The 26,609-nt window shown below is 32.5% G+C and overlaps 1 protein-coding gene across 1 annotated transcript in view; it reads right to left on the reverse strand.

The window, feature by feature from the left end:
- Positions 1-277: 277 nt before the first annotated feature.
- Positions 278-26,609, reverse strand: part of nAChRalpha2 (nicotinic acetylcholine receptor alpha2) — a 172,716-nt gene continuing 146,384 nt past the window's right edge. Inside the window, exons 5-9 of the mRNA XM_077434346.1 lie at positions 22,315-22,495; positions 17,026-17,182; positions 4,034-4,610; positions 562-751; positions 278-472 (exon numbers count right to left, since the gene is read on the reverse strand). Of these exons, the coding sequence (XP_077290472.1) occupies positions 278-472; positions 562-751; positions 4,034-4,610; positions 17,026-17,182; positions 22,315-22,495 (1,300 nt within the window). The remainder of the gene's footprint in view (positions 473-561; positions 752-4,033; positions 4,611-17,025; positions 17,183-22,314; positions 22,496-26,609) is intronic.

Below are 26,609 nucleotides of genomic sequence, written 5' to 3' on the forward strand. Positions count from 1 at the left end.
TAATATCTAATTTCTATTATAATTTACTATTATTATCACGCGCCGACTTCTCCCTCTTTTCAGTTCACAAATACAATTAATTTTATGTTTATTTTTCAGTTTAAAAAATAACATACACACTCCGAATAAACAGTCGTAATATCAATTATAGTTATATTATATATTTTACTATACATACATTTTGAATGAAAGTGAGATTGGAACTCTTTATTTATTATATGTATGTGGAATGGAAATTTGGCTAACAAGTGACATATTTAATTTGCATATACAAAACTTACAGACTATCAGATTCTGGTAAGAATTGTTGTTGTGCGACAGAAGAAAGCGCCATGTCAATAGGTTTGGTGTCGTCATAAAGAGCTGGGGCTTCGCAGAGGATGGCAAAAGTACCTACGATTGAGGCTATGGTGAAAATCCACAGGAACAGACGATCCAGTACCATAGCCACGAATCCCCAATCCTGGTCTTCCTGTGAATGCGACGACAGCACACATAAAACGTATGGAAATGTATGATTTGAATAAGGTTTCGAGGGTGGATTTGGCGTGTGATACTCACGGCGTTGAATTCGTCCTGTCGCTGCATGTGATGTTGAATGAACATGACGTTGTGTATGGCTTTTTCCAATTCAAAAGGATACTTTTTTCGAGGCGCCACATCGCTCAAGGATTCGTCTAATCCTGACATGACACTTGGGAGGCCGTTGTAACCGCCAAGTCCTCTCAGATCACCGATGAGACCGCTGAATCTGTGCACGTTCAGAAAAAAATAGACGGATTGTTATAAATGCACACACGTGTATGGTAAAGTTTGGAATTTGATATTGAACTTTCTGGAAATTTTCACGCTGAAATGAAAATAAATCGAATAAAAATTGCGACGCACCACTGAGCGAGCGCACGTGTTGCCCAAAGCGAAACTTTTGACGAAAACCGTCGGAATAATTTCTCATCGCGAATATTTTAATAGTAAACATTGGGTGGGAAATTTAATTTTGAATGTGTTCTGAAATAGAAATTTATCTAAATTTATAATATGTCAGAATGTGGAGAAATGAATGAACACAGCTATTCGTTTCGCGACTTTGAACTCACTTATTCATATATAATATTTAATTTTACTTGAACTGTACGATACTTTCAATTTGAAATTAGTATTAGTCAGTATATTTGAAAGTGGTATAAGTCCATTTTGAGAAATATAGCGCAAATCATTAGGTACATATAATGTTTTGCGTAATATATAATATGTTATAGAAATATTGCGTAAATCATTACATACATATAATGTTTTGCGTAATATATAATATGTTATAGAAATATTGCATAAATCATTACATTTAATACTGGTGGTAATATGTTAATTCTTTATTTCCAGATTATGGACACATCGAATTAAAATAAGAGATAACAGTTTGTGAATTAAAGTCAAACTGAAAACTGAAAAATGGACTTCCGCTACTTTCAAATATAATATTATAACGGCTCACATATACATATAATTGATGTAATTCAAAAAGGTAGATAGATATTTATATATGATATTTATTAAAATTAGAGCCCTTTAAATTCAAATTCATATAAAAATACGAAATTTATTCACAAATGTAAGTATGGACGTATATTAACATACATACATTAACCAAAAAATATTTTTTTAAATGTAAACGTATTCTACATAGTTAAAGTCGTAAAAAGAATTTTGTTGCGGTGTTTTATAGATGTAGAATAAACATTTCAATTCTTGACAATTATATCTTAACCCGTAAATGTGCTGTTTTAATTATTTGTTTTTTTTTTAATATTTAAAAAACAACTTTGACACGAAATCACGTATTTTAAGGTTGAGAATATTTTATACAGATGATATTCTTATTTTAGGTACGTTTTCAAAATGTTTAAATTTAGATCTTTACCATAAGGCTTGCATGTATTTAAAAGAAAACCAACAATTTTTTTTACACTATTGGATGATCATTATTCTATTGAATGATCATTATTCTATTGATTGAACAATTTTTCAATTAAAAATTCCTAATTCATAAACTTAAATGTCTTCTAGAAAATGTCTTAGCTTATGATTACAGATAGGTCTCACGTCAGGGTCAATTATAAAATAATAAATGAGAGTGAAAAAAGGAGTTTCACCACTGTTTTAATGAGTTGAAGAGGGGTGATAGAAAGAGGTATGAATATCTAACTGTAATCGCTCCGATCTTACACAAGAATCCTGTGTAAATTTTATAGCCTTCGTTAATGATTGAACTCCTCAACTTCATGTTAGAGACATTAGCTTACTTCAATGTTAGCTAATCCCCGTATGTCGATAAGAAGAGTGGATCTGAAGAGAGGAAGTGGTTCAAAATCAGATCACAATTTTTTGACGGACAGGAATGTAACTGAACTAACAGAGTTAAGCTAATAGAAAACTTGCAAAACTAGACTATTTCATTAGTGTTTAAAGCAAGACAGCAAAAAAATTGTAAATTTCATGAAACTAATCTACAGCAATAATCATTGAACGAAATAAATTTGTGAAAAGTGGCTATAACAAAGTATATATGTATATATATTATTGTTGATAAATATTTTACGCCGATATTCACACTCTTTTTCGTATGGAATGTATGAAATTGGTTATCTTTCAAACGCACTAAATTGGGTCGTTATATGACTTCGAATTCGGTAAAGAAGAGATCATTACTTTTATTTTAGTTCTATTACATATAGTTTGAATTTATTGAATATTTCCGAGATCCAATCAAACGAAAGAGTTACGTCTCAATCACCGAATATAACGCTTATTGATCCGCATCAATGCCTGTCATATCAAAATAAGTGGCTTTATTGAAAATTTAGTGCACACTTTTCCAAGAAAGCGTGTAAAGCGAACGTCGTTAAGCCGACATCGACATCGAAAAGAAAATATATAAAAGTGAAGTAGTTGCCGAAAAACAAGTGTAGTAAACTGGATTGTGATTTTATTACCTCAACTTTGGCGGGCAAAGATGACCGATAATATAATACATATAATACAAAAGGTGTACCTATATCGAAAACTTCCAAGGGGATGGGGTTTGGAATCGTAAAAAAAAACTCAGTTATATTTCAATAACTGTTCAAGTTCAAATCGTAACTCGATACCACAGCGGCTCTTAACCTTTTTAGGTAAGCGGAAAACAATGATATAAAATATTTGCTTAACCTTCGACTGATATTCGTGCATATCTCAAAAAACCATTTAGACTTTCAGATAGGTAAATAACGATCTGACAAATCAGTATTGTATCTCAAAATTGTTCTTAAATATGATGATTCAGTATTATAAAACTTTTGGTCAGTGTTTTAAAATCAATGGCAAGAATTCTAATAGAATTCAGTATTTTTTTATTTTATATACATTATTTTATTTTATCAACATATTATATTTATCAACATATATACAAATTATATATGGTCAGTGTTATAATTAAATTGTTTTTATTATTTCGATAAAGGGTTTGTATAAATTTATTGATCATTATTATAATTATCTATCTGTCTGATAGCTCATTATAATTTTATAATTTTATGTGATGTATGAGTGGAATTTTGATATTATTTCTTCGATTTGGGCCTCGCAGGGATGTTTTGTATTTACAGCTGGTTTTTTTTTATATTGGTGCTGGTTGTAGATGCAAGATATTCCATACTATGTATGTATTCTGTTTATTTTATATTTTTACCTTATCTCTATGTATAAAATTGATAACGATCACTAGATTAGTTGCTATTACTATAATAAATTTAGACGCATTGTAGACAATTTTATAAATGGAATTCAAGTATCAGAATCTCAATAAAAAACGTTTCATTTTTGGTTCGAGATGAGTCAAGTATTTGAAACGTATCACACGGAAAACTTAAAGAACCACTGCGATACCCGTCGTAAGAAAAGCGAGTGGGTTAGAAATCAATTTCAATTTTCGGAACGTGATCGTTTTTCGAACGGTGTTTTAACACTCTGTAGAAGTGTGCTAAATTTTTATTACCTATTTGTAGCTGTCGTTGAATGGAGTCCGTTGCAGCCTCCAGGCATGTGATGTCTGATCGAATCGGGACTAGAAGCATTGGAATTCGATTGGGCCTGAGCTGCAGCCAAAGCGGCATTGAATTTATTCGGCTTTTTAGAATTCCTTCCGGATATCTTGTCGGCAGCCAGATCCTTCAGCAAATCCTTGGGCACCCTCATCAGCAACAGCTTCGGCAGCTTTTTGATAAAGAATCTTCTAACCCACGGCGCCATCTTGTGTGTGCTCGGCTTCCTGTAGTGTACGTTCAATATGATTATAGTTATGACGACGCTGAGGCCGACTAGAAGCATGGTGAATAGCAAATATTTGCCGAGCAGGGGCAGGGCCAGCGAGGTCGATGGTATAATCTCGGATATGAGCAAGAAAAACATGGTCTGGGACAAAAGGATCGAGATGCTGAGGGCAATCTTCTCCCCAGAGTCTGCCGGCAGATAAAACACCAGGACCGACAAATAAGAAATGCCTACACACGGCACGATCAAGTTCACCGTGTAGAAAAGGGTCTTCCGCCTCAGGGTGATGTTGAAGAAAATATCTGAAAGAAAAAAAATCACCGTATTAAAATAAAATGCGGAAGGATATAGACTGCCGGATATTATTATGTTCAAATAAATTAATTTTTTATTCCATTTCAGAAGGAAAGAGTAAAATTGGGAAGGTTAAGAAATAAAATTGAATTATGTTATTCAGGGAAACAATTCTTAATAAGTTGTAGTTTTGAATGATATTTTATATTTTATTAAATGTAGTGATTTTTTTTTATTTTCATCACATTGATCACACATGTTTAAAGGGTCAAAAAAAATAGTGGAAGAAAAATTGAACAAAAGTAAACTGCCACTTCCGGTTGACGGATGCTTACCAAATTTTATACATAACTTGGTATTAAGCTTAAACTTCTAGATATCAAATTTCAGTTCAATAAACTAAAAGGTTTTTGAGAAAAATATAAAAAAAAGCTCGATTCTCTAGAGTAAAAGTATTACTTCCGGTTCAGATAAAAATATGTAAAAATAATAGATTATAAAATTTATAATTTCTATTACATGTCAAAAAAATTCAGTCCGATTCAATTAGCGGCTTGGGAGATAATTAAAAAAAGGGGACACCTAAATATAAGGGGAGGTACCATTTCTGGTCAACTTAAAAATTTGAAAAAAATGTATGTCGGTGTCGATAAGAATTTCAGTATCCGAATTTCAGTTGGATAAGACTAACTTCAAAAAATCCCCAAAATACACAGACACACACACATTTTTTCTAATTCATGAAAACGTGACCAGTGATCGATTCCGAGTTTGAATCAGTCAAAATCTCGAGTTCGAATTTTCGCATGATCACAAAACTTCATCTATTGTTACTGCATACATAGATAAAGTAAAAATTCAGTGTGATTTGTTGAGTGGTTTGGGAGATAATTGAATTCAAAATCTTAAATAAAGGACACCTACATATAAGGGGAGTACCATTTCCAGTTAAAATTTGTAATAAATTTACGTCGTATTGATAAGCGTCTTAGTAATGGATACCAAGTTTCAGTTCGATAGGACTAGCGATGTTCAAAAAATACACAGATACACATAGACATATACACAGACACACACTTTTCTAGATAGTAAAAATGTGATTGGTGATCGAGTTCGAATTAGTCAAAATCTTGGGTTTGAATTTTCGCATGATTACAAAACTTCATCTTATGTTACTACGTACGTAGATAAAGTAAAAAATAATTTTAAGTATTAATGAAATTATAAAAAAACATATTATGAAACGAAATAACTGTTTTGATACTTGCGTTGACGTATTTATTTTAAAATATATTTTTTTTATTGAAATGAATTAAATGCTAGAATATTAACAACCAACTTCGAGTAATTAAACATGATGCTTCTAAAAAAAATGCGATGTAAACAATTTTTTTTAATCGACCGTTACTCTGTCTCGCATTGTATATACTCGTACATATGCACATATGTATAATATGTAATATACAATATGTATATATAAATATTACGTGTGTACACCTCTGTCGGTACAAAAGGAGAGAGCGCTCGCACCGGTTGGTTATAGTCGTAATTAGTAGAAATTTCCTTTTGGCTGTACGTCGAAACAATTATCAAGTTGGTGTATAATGAAATGAAGATTTTGAAAGTCCTCCCTTTGTTGTTCTTGTTGTTGTGCCGTTGTTGTTTTCCAGCTTGACGTCACAAACAATAAACGTCTATTTGCCGTAATTCAATTCTGTTTTGTATTACAATAACGCCCTAACAAATCTGTCAAATAGTCCGAGTGGAAAATTATCGAATTAATTCATTTTGTATAACGTATCAGATATCGCAAAGGTAAAAAAATAAAGCAAAAAAAATCAACATCCAAATTTTACGGTAATAATAAAATTCAATCCAAACAGATATTAACGAGCAGGTTTGGCAATCACCTCATGGATCAAAATGCTTGCCTGAAGGTCCGTTTACATTATCTAGCAGTGCAAGTCAACAGCTCGGCACAACACTGCAAGGAAAAGACTACTTCTATTCATACTATACAGCACCGCTCATTTTCGGCACGTTCATGCTTGTTTTGGACAAGTGCAAGGCAAAATAGGCTTAATGTCGATTCAATATTGTACAATTTCGAAAATATTCACATGGAAAAGGTAGCACTTTCGTTAGTACATGTGCACTCACCACTATGACGTCACGTTATGAGTGAACATTTCCACAAAGTCACGTCATGAGTGAATATTTGGGCAAAGAAAACCGATTCTACTTGATACGTTTCGGTGACATGTACTGTTAATAACTTCATATGCCAACACCCATGCGATGATATGTCATCGGGTACAACACTAGTATCTTTTAAATTTGCATTATAGGCCCTCTTTATCTCTCATATATATTTTTACTTCACAAATAGTTCATTTTAGTGTGGTTTACTTAGAGAATTGTTACAATTGTTACAGTATCGTTCGTGTCGTGATCGTGTACAGACGTTGATTACGTGTGTGGCGATTTGGACAACGAAATTGTAACAATTAAAAAATTAAAAATAAATTTGTAATATATAATTATGTGTACGTTCTAAGTGTATAATAATGGCATCAGAACGCATAAGTGAAGTAATAACAATTGAAAAAAAAATTATGGACATTTTGACCACAAAAACTAACAGTATATCAAATGACAATAAGACATTTTTAATTACATCAGTAAAAAAATTAGTTGAATATATTTGTGAAAATGAAAATAATGATAAGGAACAATTTTTGGATGTAATATGTGAATTAAGAAGTGAATTTAAAAATTTGAAAAACAATATACAAAAAGACATAAATATAATAAAAACCAACAGTGAATTAAACATTTTAAAAAGTGTAAATAAGAGTGAAAATAGTTTAAGTTATGCAAATGCACTTAAGAAGAATAATAAAGACATAACAATAATTGTTCCGAAAAAAATCCAAGAAACGGACAAAACAAAGGAAGAATGCAAAAGTTTAATAAAACCCAAGGAACTAAAAATAGGAATACAAGGGGTTAAAAAAATCGGTAAAGGGGGCATTGCTGTAACGTGTAACAGTGCACAGGATAGTATTAAATTAATAAAAGAAGTAGAAAATAAATTAGGGGAGAATTATAATGTTAAAAGAGGGGAATTAAAAAATCCCAAAATTAAAATTGTAGATATGTCGGAGGAACTTACAAGTGAACAGTTGGCTGAGTGTTTGATGAATCAAAATCAAGAAGTTATAAATGATGGTGAACTGAAGGTGTTAAAAATATGGAAAAGTAGAAAAAATAATAAATATAATGCGATAGTGGAAGTAGATTGCAATACATTTAAAAGATTTATTGAAGATGGAAAAGTAAATATAAATTGGGATAGATGTAGGGTTTTTGAAGAAATTAATATTCTAAGATGTCTAAATTGTTACGGATTTAATCACAAAGCGGTGGATTGTAGAAACAAGGTGACATGTGCGAAATGTGGAGAAGAAGGGCACAAAAGCGAGGGATGTAACAATAAAATAATAAAATGTAATAATTGCTTTAAAAGTAATAATAAATTAAAATTAAATTTGAACACAAATCACGGACCGTTGGACACTAAGTGCAGTGTATATAAAAGAAATATAGAATTAATGAGAAATAGAATTAAGTATAATAATATATAGCAACCACCAAAAGGTATCGGTATAAATGTACAAAGTTTTTTTGCTCACAAGGATGAGGTTTGGAGTTTAACTGTAAGTCAAAAACCATTATTTATAGGTTTAAGTGAAACGCATGTAACTAGTGATTTTGAAGATTTTGAGCTGAATATAGATGGATATTGTGTTTTGAGATGTGACTCTAATTCTAGACATACGGGTGGGGTACTATTGTATTTAAGGGATGATTTAAGTTACGGTAATGTAATAGTTAATAAGGTTGATGGTGAGTTTTGGACAATTGGTGTGGATCTGCTTGTGAATGGAGTTACTGTGTTTTTGCTAGTAATTTACCGCTCTCCGAATGGTAGAAGTGGAAGATTTCTTAAATTTTTAGAAGAATTGAGTGAAAGAAGTATAGATGTGAGTAAAAATATAATTATGTTTGGGGACTGGAATTTTAATTGGTTACAGACAGAAGAATTTTATGTAAAAAAGTTGAGAAATTGGGTAAATGAATTGGGTTTTAAACAAAAAGTGACGGAAGCAACGAGAGTGAATAATTTATCAAGCTCTCTCATTGATTTGGTTATAACAAATATAATGGATCTGCGGTGTGAGGTGAAAGATGTACCGAAAATAGGAGACCATTCTATTGTCAACATGTTTTTGGGACAGCGGTTTAGTAACGGAGGACTTAAAAATATGCAGGTGACTGAAAGAGAAAACATTGATTATCAATTGATGAATGAATTGTTAAAGGAGTGTGTATGGGGAAAGGATGGTGATAGTGTGAATGAAATGTGGGAGATAATGTATCGTAATATAACATATTCTAAAAGTAAATGCGTAAAAACCACAAGAATCATGCATAAGCATAAGCTGAAACCTTGGTTTACCAAGGAAGTAAAGGAAAGCTTAGTTGATAAGAATGTTAGTTATAAAAGATATAAAATTATTAAGGCTATGGATGGAATCCAATTAGAAAAGGCTTGGTTAGAGTATAAAAGAAAGAGGAATAAATGTGTGAATGTTTTACGTAATGCGAAGAGGGATTGGCATGAAAGAAATATTGATGGTGCAAAAAAAGATCCCACAAAAATGTGGCGAATAATTAAAACTTTGATTTCCGGGGGAAAAAATGTTTCTTTGAATGAATTAGAAGTCGAGGGAGTAGTATATAATGATAAAGAGGATATGGTTGAAAGATTGAATGAGTTTTACATCAATAGTGTGAATGATATAGTTAATTCAATACAAACAAGGCATAATAGTGTGAATGATGATATTAATTTGGGTTTAAATAAGTTTGAAAGGTTTAAATTAGTGGAAATGGAGGGATTAAATGGTGTATTGAAGGGCATGAAATCAGTTTCTAGTATGGATGGATTGACTCTAGATATTTTAATCAACACTTGGGACATGGTTGGACCTCAGTTACTGAAATTAATAAATGAATCGTTAGAAGTGGGATCCGTCCCGGATGCATGGAAGGTGTCTACTATTGTACCGGTACCAAAGGTTACGGGCACACATAAAGCCAGTGAAATGAGGCCCATCAATATGTTACCAATTGTTGAGAAGATGCTGGAGGAAATCGTTATGATTCAATTGAAAGAGTTCATTAGTATAAATGATTGTTTGGTTGTGGAACAGTCTGGATTTAGAGTGAAACATTCAACAGAAACCGCTATCCAATTGGTGGTTTCTGATTGGATGGAGACGATGGATGAATCTAGCATGGTTGTTGGAGCAGTTTTTCTAGATTTTAAGCGAGCGTTCGAGACAGTAGATAGGAATATTTTATTACAAAAATTATATAAGTTAGGAATAAATGGTATAGTATTAAAGTGGCTTCAATCATACTTAAATAATAGAAGGCAAAGAGTAAAAATTGATAAGGTGTTATCCTCTGAATTTGTAACACCTCATGGAGTGCCGCAAGGGTCCAAATTGGGACCCTTATTATTTATATTATATATAAACGATATTGTTAAGGTAATTAAGATGTGTAAAATACATTTGTTTGCAGATGATACATTGATATATATAATTGGAAAGAATGTTGATGTAATGTCTGAGATTTTAAATATAGAATTAAATTATGTGAATGACTGGTTGTGTGAAAATAAATTAAAGTTGAATGTGAATAAAACAAAAATGATGTGGTTGAATGGTAAAAATAAAAATATATTGAATGAAATTAGAATTGATGATAAGTTAATTGAAAAAGTTGAAAATATAAAATACTTAGGTGTATACATAGATTCAGGACTAAATTTTAAAATGCACGCTGACTATATAATAAAAAAAATGGCTAGAAAAGTTGGTGTATTATGTAGATTAAGAAATATTTTAAGTAAAATTTTAGTGTTTAATTCAATTGTCTTGCCACATGTGGTTTATTGTGCCACTGTGCTTAATTTGTTTAGTGGCCAAGATTTAGAAAAAATGCAAAAAATACAGAATAAAGCTATGAGAGCTATTTTGAATGTGAGTAGATTTAAGAGTATTGGAAGTATGTTAGATGAATTAGGATGGATGAGTATTAGAATTAGTCTAAATATTAGTACATTGTCTTTTGTTTATAAGTTAGATCATAAGTTATTACCTAAGTATTTTGATGATTATATAATAAGGAATAGAGATAAACATAGTTTTTATACTAGAAATAAGGACAAACTAGTTGTAAGTAGAGTAAGAAAGAATAAGACGGCTGGGGGTGTTTTTCACAGGGGTGTGCTCATGTATAATGCCCTCCCTGAGTGCGTCAGGTCTGCTAAAAACATGGATGCATTCCTGCGAGGTGCGAAGAGGCACCTCTGTGAGGGACAGTACATATAAGTTAATTATAAATTTTAGAGTTAAGTATAATAATTAAGATGTATTTTTTTTTAAATTAGCTTGATAGCTAAAATATATATAAATAAATAAAAAATAAATAATAGAAGGGCACTTACGAATACATAAATTGTGTCAATATTACGTGGTACGTCTCCATAACTACGCTACAACGCACGGAATACAATCAGATCAATTTACTTATAAAAATGTATCTCATGTTGTTTATTGTGTGTTTTTGAATGCATTTTGTAAATTTTAACGATGCTTGCCCATGTTGCGAGTAATATAAACAAACAGAGAAGTTTTTATCGGACATACGTCGAGCACCAAGCATCAAATACGACTGATGCTAAAATTATTTAAGAATGTCTGTGGACAATCGTCACTTGACAACAATATAACTAAAGCCACTTACTTCTATTACACTGTTCGACAAATGACGACTTTTTTTTTGGTTCAGAGATGAGATATGACTTTTCTTATAGATCTATGCCCAGTGAACACGAATCTGGTTACGAATTACGAATTACTGAAGTACGAATGAAATTATGTTAACAATACATCTTATATCTATTTTAATAGCTACTGATCTACTGACCATTTTATATTTTACAATTTAATTTAATTTGGTTAGTAATCATAGTATTATATTATTCTAATGTTAATCTACAGCATAATAGGAAAAAGAGCTCAAAAACCTATTTACAATCCTTATAAATGCTCATAATACATCTAATACATAATATTAATTAAAGACTCACTAAAGTGGATGACCTAAAGCAGATTGTGTTTAGGTAATCTGTGTTTATAACTGAAGGGTATAGACATTTTTTTGTAATCACCGAGACTCTTCACAATTTTTATTTTATACGAGCTTTTAGCTCGCAATTTTACCGATTTAAAATTAAGCACACTTCCAAACGAAAACAAAAAATAGTGTGGCCAGAACACTATCCCAATAAAAATCTTTCAATAGAAAATACTCAATATAAAATAGTATTAACAGTGGGAAAAAATCCCGAGTGAAAATACGTACTTTTGACTTTTGATTTGAACTGGACGACTACACACATATGTCTCCGAGCCAATCAACATTTTTTATTACCAGACTCGTGTTTACTGGGTCTCTGAACCATTTAGTGTGTCGAACAGTGTTATTATAACATTTCTCTGGGTTTACTGTCTACCAACCAGCTTAGAATAATTTTCAAGGAAATTTACTAATGCAAATCGATCACTGCCGCCACGCAGACAGTATCCCGTCGTAAATGTTCATTTCCGGTTTGACGGCGTACGGCATAAATACCTGAACAAAACGAACGACCCGGCAAAGGTTCCCAAAGGGTTAAGAGACGTCTTAGACAGGCAATAACGTATAACGCCACTTCTAACCAGAAAGCCAGATTTGTCTTCGGTGACACGAAACTCGAGAGTGGGAGGTTCTCCGCCACCCCTTCGAGAAGGTGGCAGTTGATTCAGGCCGATGAATAATTACCAGGGCATGGGGTGGGGTGTGTCGGTGAACTCTGCACCCGTCGGATCGGCATTAACCCGTTGCCTGCCATCGTGACGTGCGGATTTATAGACGTCGCCGTACGTCCCCTGGGCAATTTCAATAATTAAAACGACTCGTACGAGCCACGATTACTATGAATTATGCACAACCTGGATTCCATTGTATCGTAATCATACCAACTTTCAACCTTTGCCTTCTGGATTTCACTATTATAATATTCGCTAAACCAATATTATACAAGTCAGACAAGATTCAAATACATACATAGATTCCCTGGAGATTTTTTTTCCTTCAATTCCGAACTCGGCAAACTTGAAAAGTCTTATATCAATACTTGAGACGAATTCACGTCTTCTGTGCTATTGAAATAACGATGGAGTTCAATACGAAATGATACTTAGAATGTCAGGGTGCAAAATTGAAAAAAAATCTACAAAATATAATCGTACAGGCTAAATACTGAAATATGTATGTAAGACTAATGAAACACGTTTTTTATCTCTTAACTTTTAAGATCACATAAATAAAAGATTAATAAAAGGTTAGTATTTAAAAAAGTTTTTTTTACCAGGGTTTTTATTTTAAAATTTTTAGTTTACTAGCTATATAACCGGAGTAGAACTTTTAAATCAGCTGATAACTAATAACTAAAAATAAAACTATCACTTTTTGATCTGTGTACATACATATATTAAGCCTGTATTGGTTAGAAAGTTTGTTTTGATTTGAGGTTATGGGTTAAACGTCATTCTGTCAGATTCACTGAACAGTGTTGCCACCCTGCATAAAGGCCGGTGTGGTAACCCCCAAGACCGTTGGCTGAGCAAGCCTCCACAAAATTATAAATATTTATATATTAGAGATAACGAGAACCTATACAGCAAATTTTATAAAATATAGAGTGAAAAAAGAAAAAGTTATAGGCGTTTACATAATTAAAATTTGACAGCGAGATGGCAGGGCGAAAAGTAATGAAACTACCGATGTGAATGATGAATGTGACAGATAAACGTCACCGTGTAATACGATGCAGTATTTTCAAACGTGTCTAATACGATATTTTTTCACCATCGTAATTGCGGATGATACCTTAACTTATATTGATGACCAAAATCAGCAATTAGGCAAAGTATGAAAATGATCGGATAAGAGATAAGGAATATAAAAAATGACCTCTTACACGAAAACCATGTGAAACGTATAAGAGGTTAGTAAAAATTGAGTTATGTTTAACTGTACCGTCTGGTCGAAAGAATCACCCAACTAAATAAAGTTGACTGAATTTATGCAGTGAATATTTTACTTGAGATACGAATATGTGTAAATACACAGTAGTTGGCAACGACCTCTACGACAGACAATTGCTCCATTTGTAGGCTATATTAAAGAGACAATGAATTTTAACCTTAATGCCGTCAACATGAGACCATCAATCCCCTAAAGAATATAATTTGAAGGTCTATTCCGTTTCAGAATGAGATGATAGTTCAGGCAAATGTTTATTTATTTTATTAACACGACTTCTATAGTCAACAATGTACATAAGTATTATTCAAGACTAATTACAAACATTGATCATCAAACATTACAGTCATTATAGAGTCATCTATGGACAAAATCTTGCAAATTATTAATTAAATTTTGCGAGATATAGGACAGAACTGCCAATTTGTTGGAACCGTTTTAATGAGATCTGATAAATTGTCAAACTCTGAAAGGAAAAGATCAACCATATCGTCACATATCATATATCATATGATATGTGACGATATGTGACCACTCTGCTTTCGAGCAGAGTGGTCACGGTTCGATTACCACTAGTAGCTGTTGGCTAGACCTTGGTTTGTGACTCCAGGTCGATCGTTTCCTATCAGAGTTTGCCATTTTTTCTGATTTTCATTGAAACGGTTCCTGTAAATTGGCATCTCCTGATCAAATTCTCAAACAAATCTCAAGCTATTCAGCGGTTCGACACTTTGAATAATAAAATGCTGCAAGAGGTTCTCCATGGATGTCACTGTGGATGATTGTATAAACGCTTGTATTATTGTAATGTATTTATCTGTATTAGTACAATTTGGTGCGGTCTGTAAAAGCGATCACATGTTCGATTGAAATAAAAATAAAATAAAACATCCAAGGTCTAGCCAGCAATAAAGCCAGGAATACAAATAACCGTGATTCACAATTGAAAGCAATCATGTTAAGCACTGATCAACATATGTTAAATATAAAATGTGAAGATATAAACATACAATTTTTAGCAAGAATATGTGAATTTGATGATTTCTACTCCACATGAAAATGTGAGAACCTATCATGTCAAAAATTAATAAAGACCTGAACTTCATATTAAGAGAAACCGTTCAACTAATAATAGTTAACAGTGTGCTTTCATTCGAGAAATGACATACAGCGTATAATGAATAGGAAGTCAACAGTGAATAATATTTTAAAAATTGAATTAGGACATTTCAGTTGCTAAAAAAAATGATAATTATTTGAATATAAATTATCTTCGCTTAATCCGTTAAACATATGTATGTATAATATGAATGTATAGCGTGTGCGCGGTCGATTGTATGAATTTGTACTCGTTCCATTTTGAAGTGTGGGAATATGAGCAAAGTTTCCTTTTATGTAAACCGAATGACGTTTAGATTATTCGGGAGCATGTGTGTATTATATAATATTACGAGTGTGTACATACATATGTATGTAAGTAGTCGGTTGCGAACGGAACAATTTTCGAATTCAAAATTCACTTCGCAAATGTACAAAAGCAATTAAAAGTTGAGGTGTTCAAACGCGCTTGTTTTGCGTTTTAGGCAAACTTTTGCGCGGAGATGCTTTGTTCAATTGTGGATATTGACCGAACGTATTCGCCACATTTTAGCGACTTTAAATTAATTTAGAAAATGAGTGATGAAATGTACGTACATACATACAATGTAAGCTTTGGACTCTGGTCATATTTACAAACATAAGTAATACTTATGTTTGTATGACCAGAGTCCAAAGCTCACCGCATGCCACTGATAAGTATGTATAATATGTATATACACTAATTATTTACCATATTATATATGTATGTACGTAATGTTCAATATTGAGAAAAAAAGTTTGGTAAAGTTCTTACGGAATGAATTATTTTTTACTGTTACTGAAATCTATTTTTAAATTGTGGGTCAACGAATAAGTTGCATATTTTTCGGTTTTATGTTTATAAAAAACCTTTGGGTAAGCTTTTTTTAAACATTCTGAGAAAATTCCCTAGCCAACTTAAGTGAAAACTATTAAGAAGTTAAATATATCATAAAAACTAGTCTAATTACATACTTAATATAGTTCATCGACATCAAAACGCACATTTTGTACTTACTCATTGTAGATTACTTATTTTACCTTAATCTCATAGTGTACTAACTAATGAAGAAATAAGAGGTTTGTAAAAAGGACGTGCTTTCTCCAAGTCTCTATAAATCTACTCAATTTATAAGATTTTTACAAATATTGTTCCAATGAACACGTATACATATATATTTCTATACATATATTTAAAACGTGTTGAATATAAACTTTAAAAGACGCTTTCATGGGGTGAAAACAAAGTAAAACCTGTTTAAAATTAGCAAACTGAAAATAGATTGATAAAACAAGAAAAATTATTTATATAATATTTTTTTTCAAAATTATTAATACAATATCTAATTACATATGTATCTTTGAACACTTTCAATTGGTAAACTTTTTGTGTAAATATTGTGTGATATGGGTTTCACTCATATTTCCTTTTTAAAAAACGAATTATATGTATAATATTAAGACTGCAATAGGCTGGCGGACATTAGGACGAACTGACACTTGGCCAAAAGCACATTACGCCTACCGACATTTAGCCGAATGAAATTTTCGAAAATTGTTTGAATTTATCAAAAATGACCATGCACCCTTTTTTTTTGATCTTTCGACTAAAGATCTTTCGATTTTCGATCTTTGCCTTCCGATATTTGCGTTTTCCGGCATTTCACATTCCGGCCCGTCACGGAGACCGCAAAAGAACATACATAGATAATTATCTCTTAATCTCTATACTACTGGAGTGGTAAAACCGTCTTGCTATCATATTTGTTATATAAATATCTGCAACGATATTTTATTTTCATTTTATTTATCCCTTTTTTAATTGCTTCAAAATTTAAATCGGCCTAATGTCCCTTCGGCCTAACATGCGTTAGACAACTGTTTATTCGGCCAAAATTCCACGCATCCTGAAATATGAGGTTAATATAAAGAGCAATGAAAGAAAAAAGTCTCTAACATCACGTGCCATTTTGCAGTACAAAGATCAAGATCTAGATGTCAAAGTGTACACTGTGTGTACTTAGTAGGCAAAGTAGACGAACAGTATATATGTAAATGCTAATATATAAAATGTACCTGGATACGGTTCTTGGCAGCAGGGATAGTATTTTTCATGTCTTTCAGCTGGCACACCCAGAATGTCCCACTCCACAGACGGATAGTACTCCCTTAGCTCGATCCCAACCTCGACTTTGTTGTCCCCCGGCTTCTGGCTGATGTGCTTCAGATCGATCTAAAACCAAATACAAGGCATCGATAAACATCTATCGGAGGTTATAAAGATCGGATAAACGGCGTTGATTGTGCAGTGCAGTGCTGGTTTAATTGAATGGCTTCGGGAAGCAGTTGGACGTTCGTGTCGGCAGGGAGGCTGAGCCGGCTCACATTTTAATGGGCTTGGCGCCGATGGCGTGCCCTGAATTCAAATCGAAAGCTTAAGCCAGCAGCCGACAAACTTCTAAGTAATTGGAGCTTAAAAAGCTTCCAACCCCTTAGGTGATGCTGCGTATTTGTTGCCGTGGTTTCGCTTCCGTTCCCGATTAACCGGACTGTCTCTCTCTCCCTGATTTAATCCCATCTGCGTCAGAAACACTCGACAGACTTGACTCCAAAGTGCAGCTGAGGATTTGTAGCGGTTGTAATCAAACGAGGCACGTATTCAGTTGTGTGTGTGTGTGTGTGTGAGAGTGTTCGGATTGATTGAATCTTGTTCAGTCTGGAGTCTAATGCAACACGCGAGATGTGTAATTGGATTTGAGTGGTGCATGAGCTTTCAGCGATTTCAGCAAACACGTGAAAGTGTTCGATCTTTTGATATCAAAAATGGGAGGAAAAAAGCATAAATAGATACGTGCATGTATAGGATGGAGCATAAACAGAAACATAAAAATAATTTAGTGAAAATGTAAATATTCACTTGTCAAGTATAATAAAAGCAAACAATGTAAGCGGGACTGTATTATGTTAAAGTCATTTTTAGGAGTTGATTTCATCACTTTCCTCAGCATTATCTTTAAAATTCAACGAATTTCCGTCTTTGTGTTATCCTTCATTTCCTGGATATTTTACAACTTTTGGGAAACTTTCTCTTTGAAATAGCCCCACAGGAAGAAATCGTACGCTGATAAATCAGGCGAGCAAGTAAACCAGACAAGGTCTTCGGGATGACCCATTGCAAGAAGATTCTATAGACGACATGATTAAATTTTTGTAACTAAGTCTTTTTTGACCTTAATCGCCTCAAGACCTATACGGAATTGGTAATGAAAAGTGCGTGAATGTGAATTTTAAATTTTCATAAATGGATCTGGTGGAAAAGTTGCTTCATATCAAGGAAACGTTAAATAAATAAATAAATCATTAATTTTGATCAATGTACTTTGCCTCCAACCAATGAATTTTTCTCGTGGGTTTTTGCATATGTCCCTCTTTTTGAGAATAGTTTAAATTTTTTACTATTTAAAAAAAATATATACGCAAACCGAACAAATGTACGAATTTTATGAATTATATAAGGAAGATAAATTGACCCATTTTGACGCAAAATGTAATTTTTTGACATTTGCGTCAAATAACGCTTCTGTGACATTTGCGTCAATGATTATTTTCTGAAAAGAACGCTTTTTCATACAAACACAAATTGTGAGAGCGGCGTTCTTTATATGGGGAAACTGCGACTTTGGATTTTCATTAATCAGCCAAAACTAAACTAAAAATGCGTCATTAAAACAGAAATAGATTACAATTTTTTTTTAAATACTTTTCTTCTTCGAAAAAATACCTAATTCTTCGAAATTTTTGTCAAAGTAAATGGATTCGTTGAATTCACAGGACATCGATGTTATTTTTTCCATTTAACGTTTCCTTGTTTTATTTCATTTAACGTTTCCAAATTTTTTCCGATGGAAATCATAATACAGTACATAAACACTAGCAATGCAAATTTTCAGACACTAATATTTACTCTCTTACTCCAAACCATTTCATAATTTAAAGAAAAAATCAAGGATTATGCCGAGAAAAGTATTGGATTATATCAGATAATTTATATACATACATGGTTTTTTTTTACATGAATCTAAATGGTAATGACTACTATCATCAAAAAATGACTTGTGACAATGCTGTGCTGTGTATTTGCTTTTACCCAGTACTATGTAGCTACATATGAGCCATTATATTTTAAAGTGGCAAAAGTCCAACTTTCAGTTCCAAAAACACAATTCCTGTTTGACTTAATTCATAAATTTCATTTATCATTTATTTTAATTCGATATGTCCAGAATTTTGGAAAAGCTGAATAAACGTATAACAATATTTAAAATACTGGCCACCAGTATTTTAAATATTGTTAAACGTAAAATATTATATTTAATATTTTGCGAAATATTTCTCGAAAAGTGGACTTTTGACACATTCAAATATAACGGCTCATATATACTTTTAAGTTAGTGTTCATTTTTAGTTGCTAATCGTTTCCGTCCAACCCTGTGTACGATGTACGTACACTTTACTTTAATCGAAGAATTATGTAGGTACGTGAAAGAATCTGGAAGGTTCGCATTAATGAATTTAAAAAAATGAGAATGCTTTGAGGCGGATTGTTCGAGCGGAGAGAGAATAGAGCTGAAGAGACCCAATTTGCATAAATAACCCTTCTTTTTTGCGGGAGTATCCGTCATATTCTCGGGGTATCCGACTCGCCATTTTCTCCTCCCCACCCTCTCTCTTACAGCTAATGCATCTTTAAACGCCTTGTGCAAAGCTCCGGTGCCTCTGAGAGAAGAAAGCTTTTGAAAGGAATTGGTTTGGCGGCTTAGTAAGAAGAATGCGGCTCGTCGTTCCAAATTCAAAGGCTATTAAGAATTAACGGATTATGCTATCGATGTTTGAACGAGCTTCAAAGAGGAATTTCGGTTTTTAATATTACATTTAAATGACAAACATTTCGCATATTCAATTAGATTAACATCAATGATTTTCTACATTAATTTGCATTGAATAATATTTGAATATCTTTTCTCTCTTAAGTTTTGTCCCATTTCATAATTTTTAAGTAGAGATTTTTTTAATGAAAAAGTAATAGAACTATTGCATATTTTGAAAATAAGTGCCCGAACAAAGGATACGTTGGAGTTCTAACAGACCTTGACGATTGCTTGTGTAAACAATTAGTGGACATTTAAATGCCTAGACAATAGACATATTAATGGATCGAGAAAGCTGTGCCGTGTAACTTGTCCTTTATAAGGACACATGGTAGATTAGATTATTCTGGAGTGAGTAGAGATTACGTGTGAACCTAAGGAATCGTTGAATAAGTGCTTTGAAGCGATTTTGGCCTTTCATTTGGATCCTGAACCCACACCTACGCAACATAACTTAACCGTAATAGTAATATTTTATTTTATCTCATTTCCTTATACATAAATTCGATGACAGATTGCCCAAAAGCGATATCTATCGTCAATTTTTTGTACATAAGTACGAAGTATTTCAATACAATAGCGTGAACTTTGGGCAAACTTTTACAATCAACAAATTCGAAATACTACGAATATGCGAGAAACACACTACATACAATGTAGGTAAGCATATTTTTAATATTTATCAAAATTTACATGAAACTTATTAAATTAATGAAACCATTGTTAATTTCTTTGCAAATTTACATGGCGAATTTTTATAAAACAGATACTCTGATATTTTCAGAAATCTTCTAAACCAGTTCTACTTTTTACCACATTAAAGTTTTTGAAGCAGGATTTATTCTTTGGGTTTCCTTGAATTTTAAATAAAACAAAGGAAACAATGTTGAGATTTGAAACTATTCAAAAGAAAGCTGGATCGTATTTTTGTTTAAATTATTTTTACCATGGTTTTATTACGGAATTACTCCAAGGCGACAACTATGACCAACATTGTACATATGTATGTACAATATATAAATGTATAGTATAATATTATAAATTTGAAATTATATTCCAGTAATGGCGACAAATGAGGATAGGTTGCCAATTTTTTTGGAACCGTTTCAACAATGAAATCTGATAAATTGGCAAACTCTGATAGGAAACAATAGACCTGGAGTCACATACATACTTAACCAGCAGCTGGAGTCACATATTTAACCAGCAGCGTGGACTTGTGGTTAGCATACATATATGCTTTCGAATATAGTGGTCACGGGTTCAAGTCCGACCGGTTGGTGCTGGCCAGACCTAGGTTTGTGACACCAGGTGGATCGTTTTCAATCAGAGTTTGCCAATTAATCTGATTTTCATTGAAATTTTTACCCATTTCTAGCAATTTTCAAGTTTTCAGCATCTTGAATTTCGCTGATTCGCATAAATATGCTGCAAATTTGTCCATAAATTTCAAATTTTTCAGCATCTGGAAATTTGACGATTTATATTAAAAAAAAGCTCCAAAATATTTATAAAATCTTTGTAAAAAATTATCCAAATGTGTCTCTATGCTGCTGGGTAAAAATTATTCGAAAAATTGTATTCGATGTTTCTAATTGGCCAGGAAGGCGCATTGGGGTTTATCTGTTAGGCTTTCCTGGTATATACCTATACATACATATGTCTAAGATCCAGCCAGCTATAAAAGGCCAGTTATTGAACCCATGACCCATCAGTTGAACTTATTATACGCAAGCCACTGAGTTATGTAAGTAAGTTCCATGAGGTAAAACTATGTATGGACGTCCAATGCGATCAATATAATTTGTTTAAAACATATTGAGAAAGTATTCAACCCAATGCTATTCTCTGGTACGGATAATGAATGGACAATGAAATGAACAAAATAAAATGTACTTAAATGTTATCTAAGATGATAAAGATGATCGATTAAAGACTAACTGGATGAATTTAAGAGAAGCTGTGGAGTACAATGGAATAAAGTTGGAATGAAAGTGAACTATTAAAAATGAAATTATAAACTATTAAAAAATTTAATATGATTAACTATTTTACTGAATAATATTATTCTCAGATTTATATGAAAAAATTTACGATGAAAAATATATTTTCCCCGTCCGTATGTTCTATTATACAGCTTATAGGAGAATGTTGTCGATTGTTACGGAGCGACACGGCAATTCGATTATCGGCATTTTTCAGCTGTAAACCGGATATATTGATGAATCGCATTTCCTCGCTTTTCCTTTGGCGGGATTCGAAGATATAACGCGAAGGTAAATAGTTTAATGAACCGGAAAATATCTCGTGATTTACGACGTCGCGCTATAAACGCGACAGTTCGCTCGCAATCCGAAGCCAATCGGAAAACGCTACACTAAAAATGAAACGGGCCGCAGAAAATTTTGTGACGGTATAAAATGTAAAAATAAGGCACCTGATCACCGTCGTAAGTCCACGAACCGAACTTGAGGAAGCAGGTTTGTTGATCGAACGGGAAATATCGAACGTCGATTTCGCAAGATGATTTGAAGATGGCCGGTGGAGTCCACATCACTTTTCCAGAATGATGAAGTACTGCTTTCGTCATAGTTGTTACTACATATTCACCATCAGCGCTGAAACAATCATTAAGTAATGTTGAGAATACATAATTCAGATACTAGTAATTATGAGAAAATACAATTATATTAAATTTAAAGGTTTTCAGAACAACTATGGCTGTCAAGATATCTCATACTTTTTAAGATAAGATTGAGGATCGTATGAAGAAAGAAACAGTTCGTATTATATTTTTTTTATTTGCAAGTGTCTTAGGAATATCTATTTTATATTCTAATATATAATATAATATCTATTCTAATAAATAATATAATATCTATTCTAATAAATAATATAATATCTATTCTAATAAATAATATAATATCTAATATCTCTCCTTAGGAATATCTTATAAATTATAAATTATTTAGGAAAAATGTAATATGGTTGTTCTTAAATAGATTGGGTAAATAATACTATTATTGATTATTTTTTTCTAGTTTTTTTTTTGTAGATTCAACCCTACAGAGTTCATGCTTTTAAATGCGATAGAGTGGTTGGAATTATTTGGATTATGCCATACAAATATTCAATGCTATCCACTTATCGAATAGTAAGCCTTTAACTATGTACATACATAGATTAAATTAAGATGATCAAAGTAGTCTGGTAAATTCAATCTATTTAATTGTACCGTAGTTCAATTTGAAACCTCTTATATTGAGAGCTATGTAATTGAAATTTCAATATTATTCCTTTAAAAGTGAAATTTTATTTTTATTTTAGAAGAATTGTAGAAAGTAATAATGAGAATTTTTATAAGTTAAAAGTAAATAGTTACTTTTAGTAATAGTTAAATTATCACATTTTGATTTCAAGTAATCTTGAAATCAAAATGTGATAATTTAATAAGAAATATATAGTAGCATATGGTGTTCTCGGAACCAAGTTTTATAGTAATTTTTCGAATGGAATAGAACCAATCGAGTTAAGCTGTGGCTGTGTGCGATAAGAGCGAACGAACTGGAGCGCGATGTTCATATTGCGCTTTGACGAACTGAACGTTTCAACGCTTTTCCGGAAGAAGATTTTCAATTTGGATAAATTTTCCTCAACGGTGGCAATGTTCTCGAGCTTAGCCCCTGTAACGCGAGCTTTCCTCTCGTTCCCGTTCTCGCTTCCGGGCCGTTCTCTTTCCTTTTTTGCTTCGTGAGTCTATGCAAAGACACGCCGGAACGAAATGCACTTAGTCTAAGGGATGGAAAATTCCTTTGTACGCATTTTTCGACCCCCTCCCTTCCCATTTTCCAGAATTTCTAACGGGGAGTGGCGGAATGAGGGGGTTGAGGGAGCAAATTATGCACCAGACACTAGCGTGCTACACACGACCGCGGCAATCTCACTAAATTGCACTTTTATTCATTTATTCACTCGTAGGAGATGTGCAGAATGCCCGCGAATGCACTGAAACGTCCGGAGAGATAGTAAAAGCTAAAACACATACGGTGCGTTTTGTGTGAAGGAATGTTTAGAAGGAAAAATAAACCACTAAGCAAATAGGTCTCACGGGTTCACAGCTTGAAATGTTATATGTAAATAGACAAGCATTATACATATCACACTATTGATATGGAAACTGTAACATTAAAATAACATAATCGGAGTGTAATTTTAAGAATGATAGAGTATTAAATTTACTATCGTTTCAACAATAAAATCAGATAAATTGGAAAACTCTGATAGGAAACGATCAACTTGGAGTTACAAATATCCAAGTCTGACCAGCAGCATTAAAGATTAGCGCGGGATCGAACCCGGAACCTATCAGTGCTTAGCATAAACGCAACCACCAAGCCATACTCCTGGTAATATGACGATATGTAAATCAATGCACCTTTGTATATAAACATTCTGTTTTAAATGGGAATTAATATTATGTATTAGATGTATTATGAGCATTTATAAGAATTGTAAATAGGTTTCTGAGTTATTTTTACTGGTAATTGGATTATTCGTCACATTGCGGTGGTCACAAAGATAATTTTTGCCATGAAAATCGCGAATACACAATATCTGGCACTCAAGTTCTTGTTAGTATGATAGTTATCGTTAGTATGATGGACTTTTCGGCTGCCAGATGTTCCGTTATAGAGATTTTAGTGACCTTGTGACGAGTCCTTTGTGACCAGTAATCACCGAACCTTTTTTCCTATTATGCTTTACATTAACATAAGAATAATATAATACTATGATTACTAACAAAATTAAATTAAAATTGTAAAATAGAAAATGACCAGTAGATCAATAGCTATTAAAATAGATATAAGATGTATTGTGAATATGATTTAGTAATAATAAAAAGCATTTAAATATCAAATGGGAAGAAATATCTTTCCACCATAACAATAATTAATTTATGACATACCTATATTTTTATACGACTATTTTTGGAGTTTTTGAATTGAAAATAGAATGTGACATTTTCACTGGTTGAAAGCATTGCCTGTTGAAGTTCAAAATCAAATCAGCACAACGAACGATATACCAAAAGCACACTTTTCCTTACTGCAAGGAGAGTGTCGCTTTGCGGAAATTTCCACCAGACAGATCTGATAAAACATTCAGAGCGCACCGATGCATCGGTAGGTTTGTCCTCGGAGCGAAATCGATTTGCGAATCGAGTATTGTGCAAATTCGACTGTATAAATTTCCAAATTTCCAGTGCATCATACCCGGTGGTGATGCATTGTGTTTCAGTTTGTGCAGTTGTATGCATGCATGTAGTATGTGGTCGTTGTATACAATTCATGGCTTACGGAGCGAAAGGTTTTAGCGCGGCTACCACATTCTGTGCATTCTGGTCTTAGACACCCTGATATACGGCCTTGCCCGGTTAAATGGTGCACGGACATGCTTCATGAATAAATGCGAAATACACAGCCGGTAAATATTGTGAATGTCTGTAATGTTGTTGCGAGTTGTGGTGCTTAACAAACGCAATGAATATTTATTATATGAACAATGAGCCAGACTTGTACGCTTAGCTCTATGTACTATGAAATTATTTGAATGTATCATATGTACGTACGAGAAGTTGAGATACCTGACGACTTTTGAAATTAAAAGTATATAAAATGAGTTTTATAGTTGGAAAATAATATCAAAAGGCAGCTTAAGCAGTGGATTTGCAATGTAGATTTAAGCTGTGAATAAACTTAGGGTTTATTTTTAACTACAGTTCAATGATTTATATTTACGATTTTTTAAAGACTGCAAAACTATTTATGAAAAATGGTAATTTCGGCATTTAAAGTGCTTTCACTTTTGTCTTTTTCTGAAGAAAATACGTTGAATATGGAATACGTTGTAGTCTACGGTCAGAATTAATTTTTGAATATTATACCAAATTTGGTGGTTCTTAATCTAATATATAATTTCGAAAGAGACTTATATATAAGTATGTAAATAAATATGTAATATTGGTAGGTATCTTTTGAAGAAGTTAAAGATGTTGAAATTTCTATGACGATTCGATTTTTTTTTCGATTCAAATGAATATTTACTATTATATTCGCCATGTTTAAGCTGTTTATATTACAAATACTGAGCGAAGCCGGCTAAAACAAATAATATATGATAAAGAAACAAATTCAAGTTGAAGTTGACGTATTATTTATTTATTTATAATAATAATAACAATAAAATGACCAGTGTGACCTGACAGGTTGCCCCAAAGCGTCACAAAAGAAAGAAAATAACAAAATAAAAACATTATGTATAAACTATATACGTTTTACCGATTAAAAAAAATCTTTGTGCTAATTTTATTAAAGGAAAGTGCTACTATGTTCATATATTCAAAGCTTTTAATTTACCTTTTGGTTTTTTTGAATGAGTACGTAGTGAAATTTAATTAAATTAAATTTTTACATAGATATATACCAGGAAGGCTTGACAAGAAGACCCCAATGCGCCTTCCTGGACAATTTATTATAAACAATGTAGCATTTTATTATTACATAAATCACTCTATTCCAGAAGTTGAAGAACACGAAATAACAATTAATTGATCAATCACAGAATTAATCCATTGAGACATCTATGGATTTAGATTTTGTACATAATTTTTACAAATTGTACACACAATAAATACAGAAGATTTGTGACAACAAGAAAGATGATTTTTTTGCC

The sequence above is a fragment of the Arctopsyche grandis genome, chromosome 7 (assembly GCF_051622035.1).
Source record: "Arctopsyche grandis isolate Sample6627 chromosome 7, ASM5162203v2, whole genome shotgun sequence".
Lineage (NCBI taxonomy): Eukaryota > Metazoa > Arthropoda > Insecta > Trichoptera > Hydropsychidae > Arctopsyche > Arctopsyche grandis.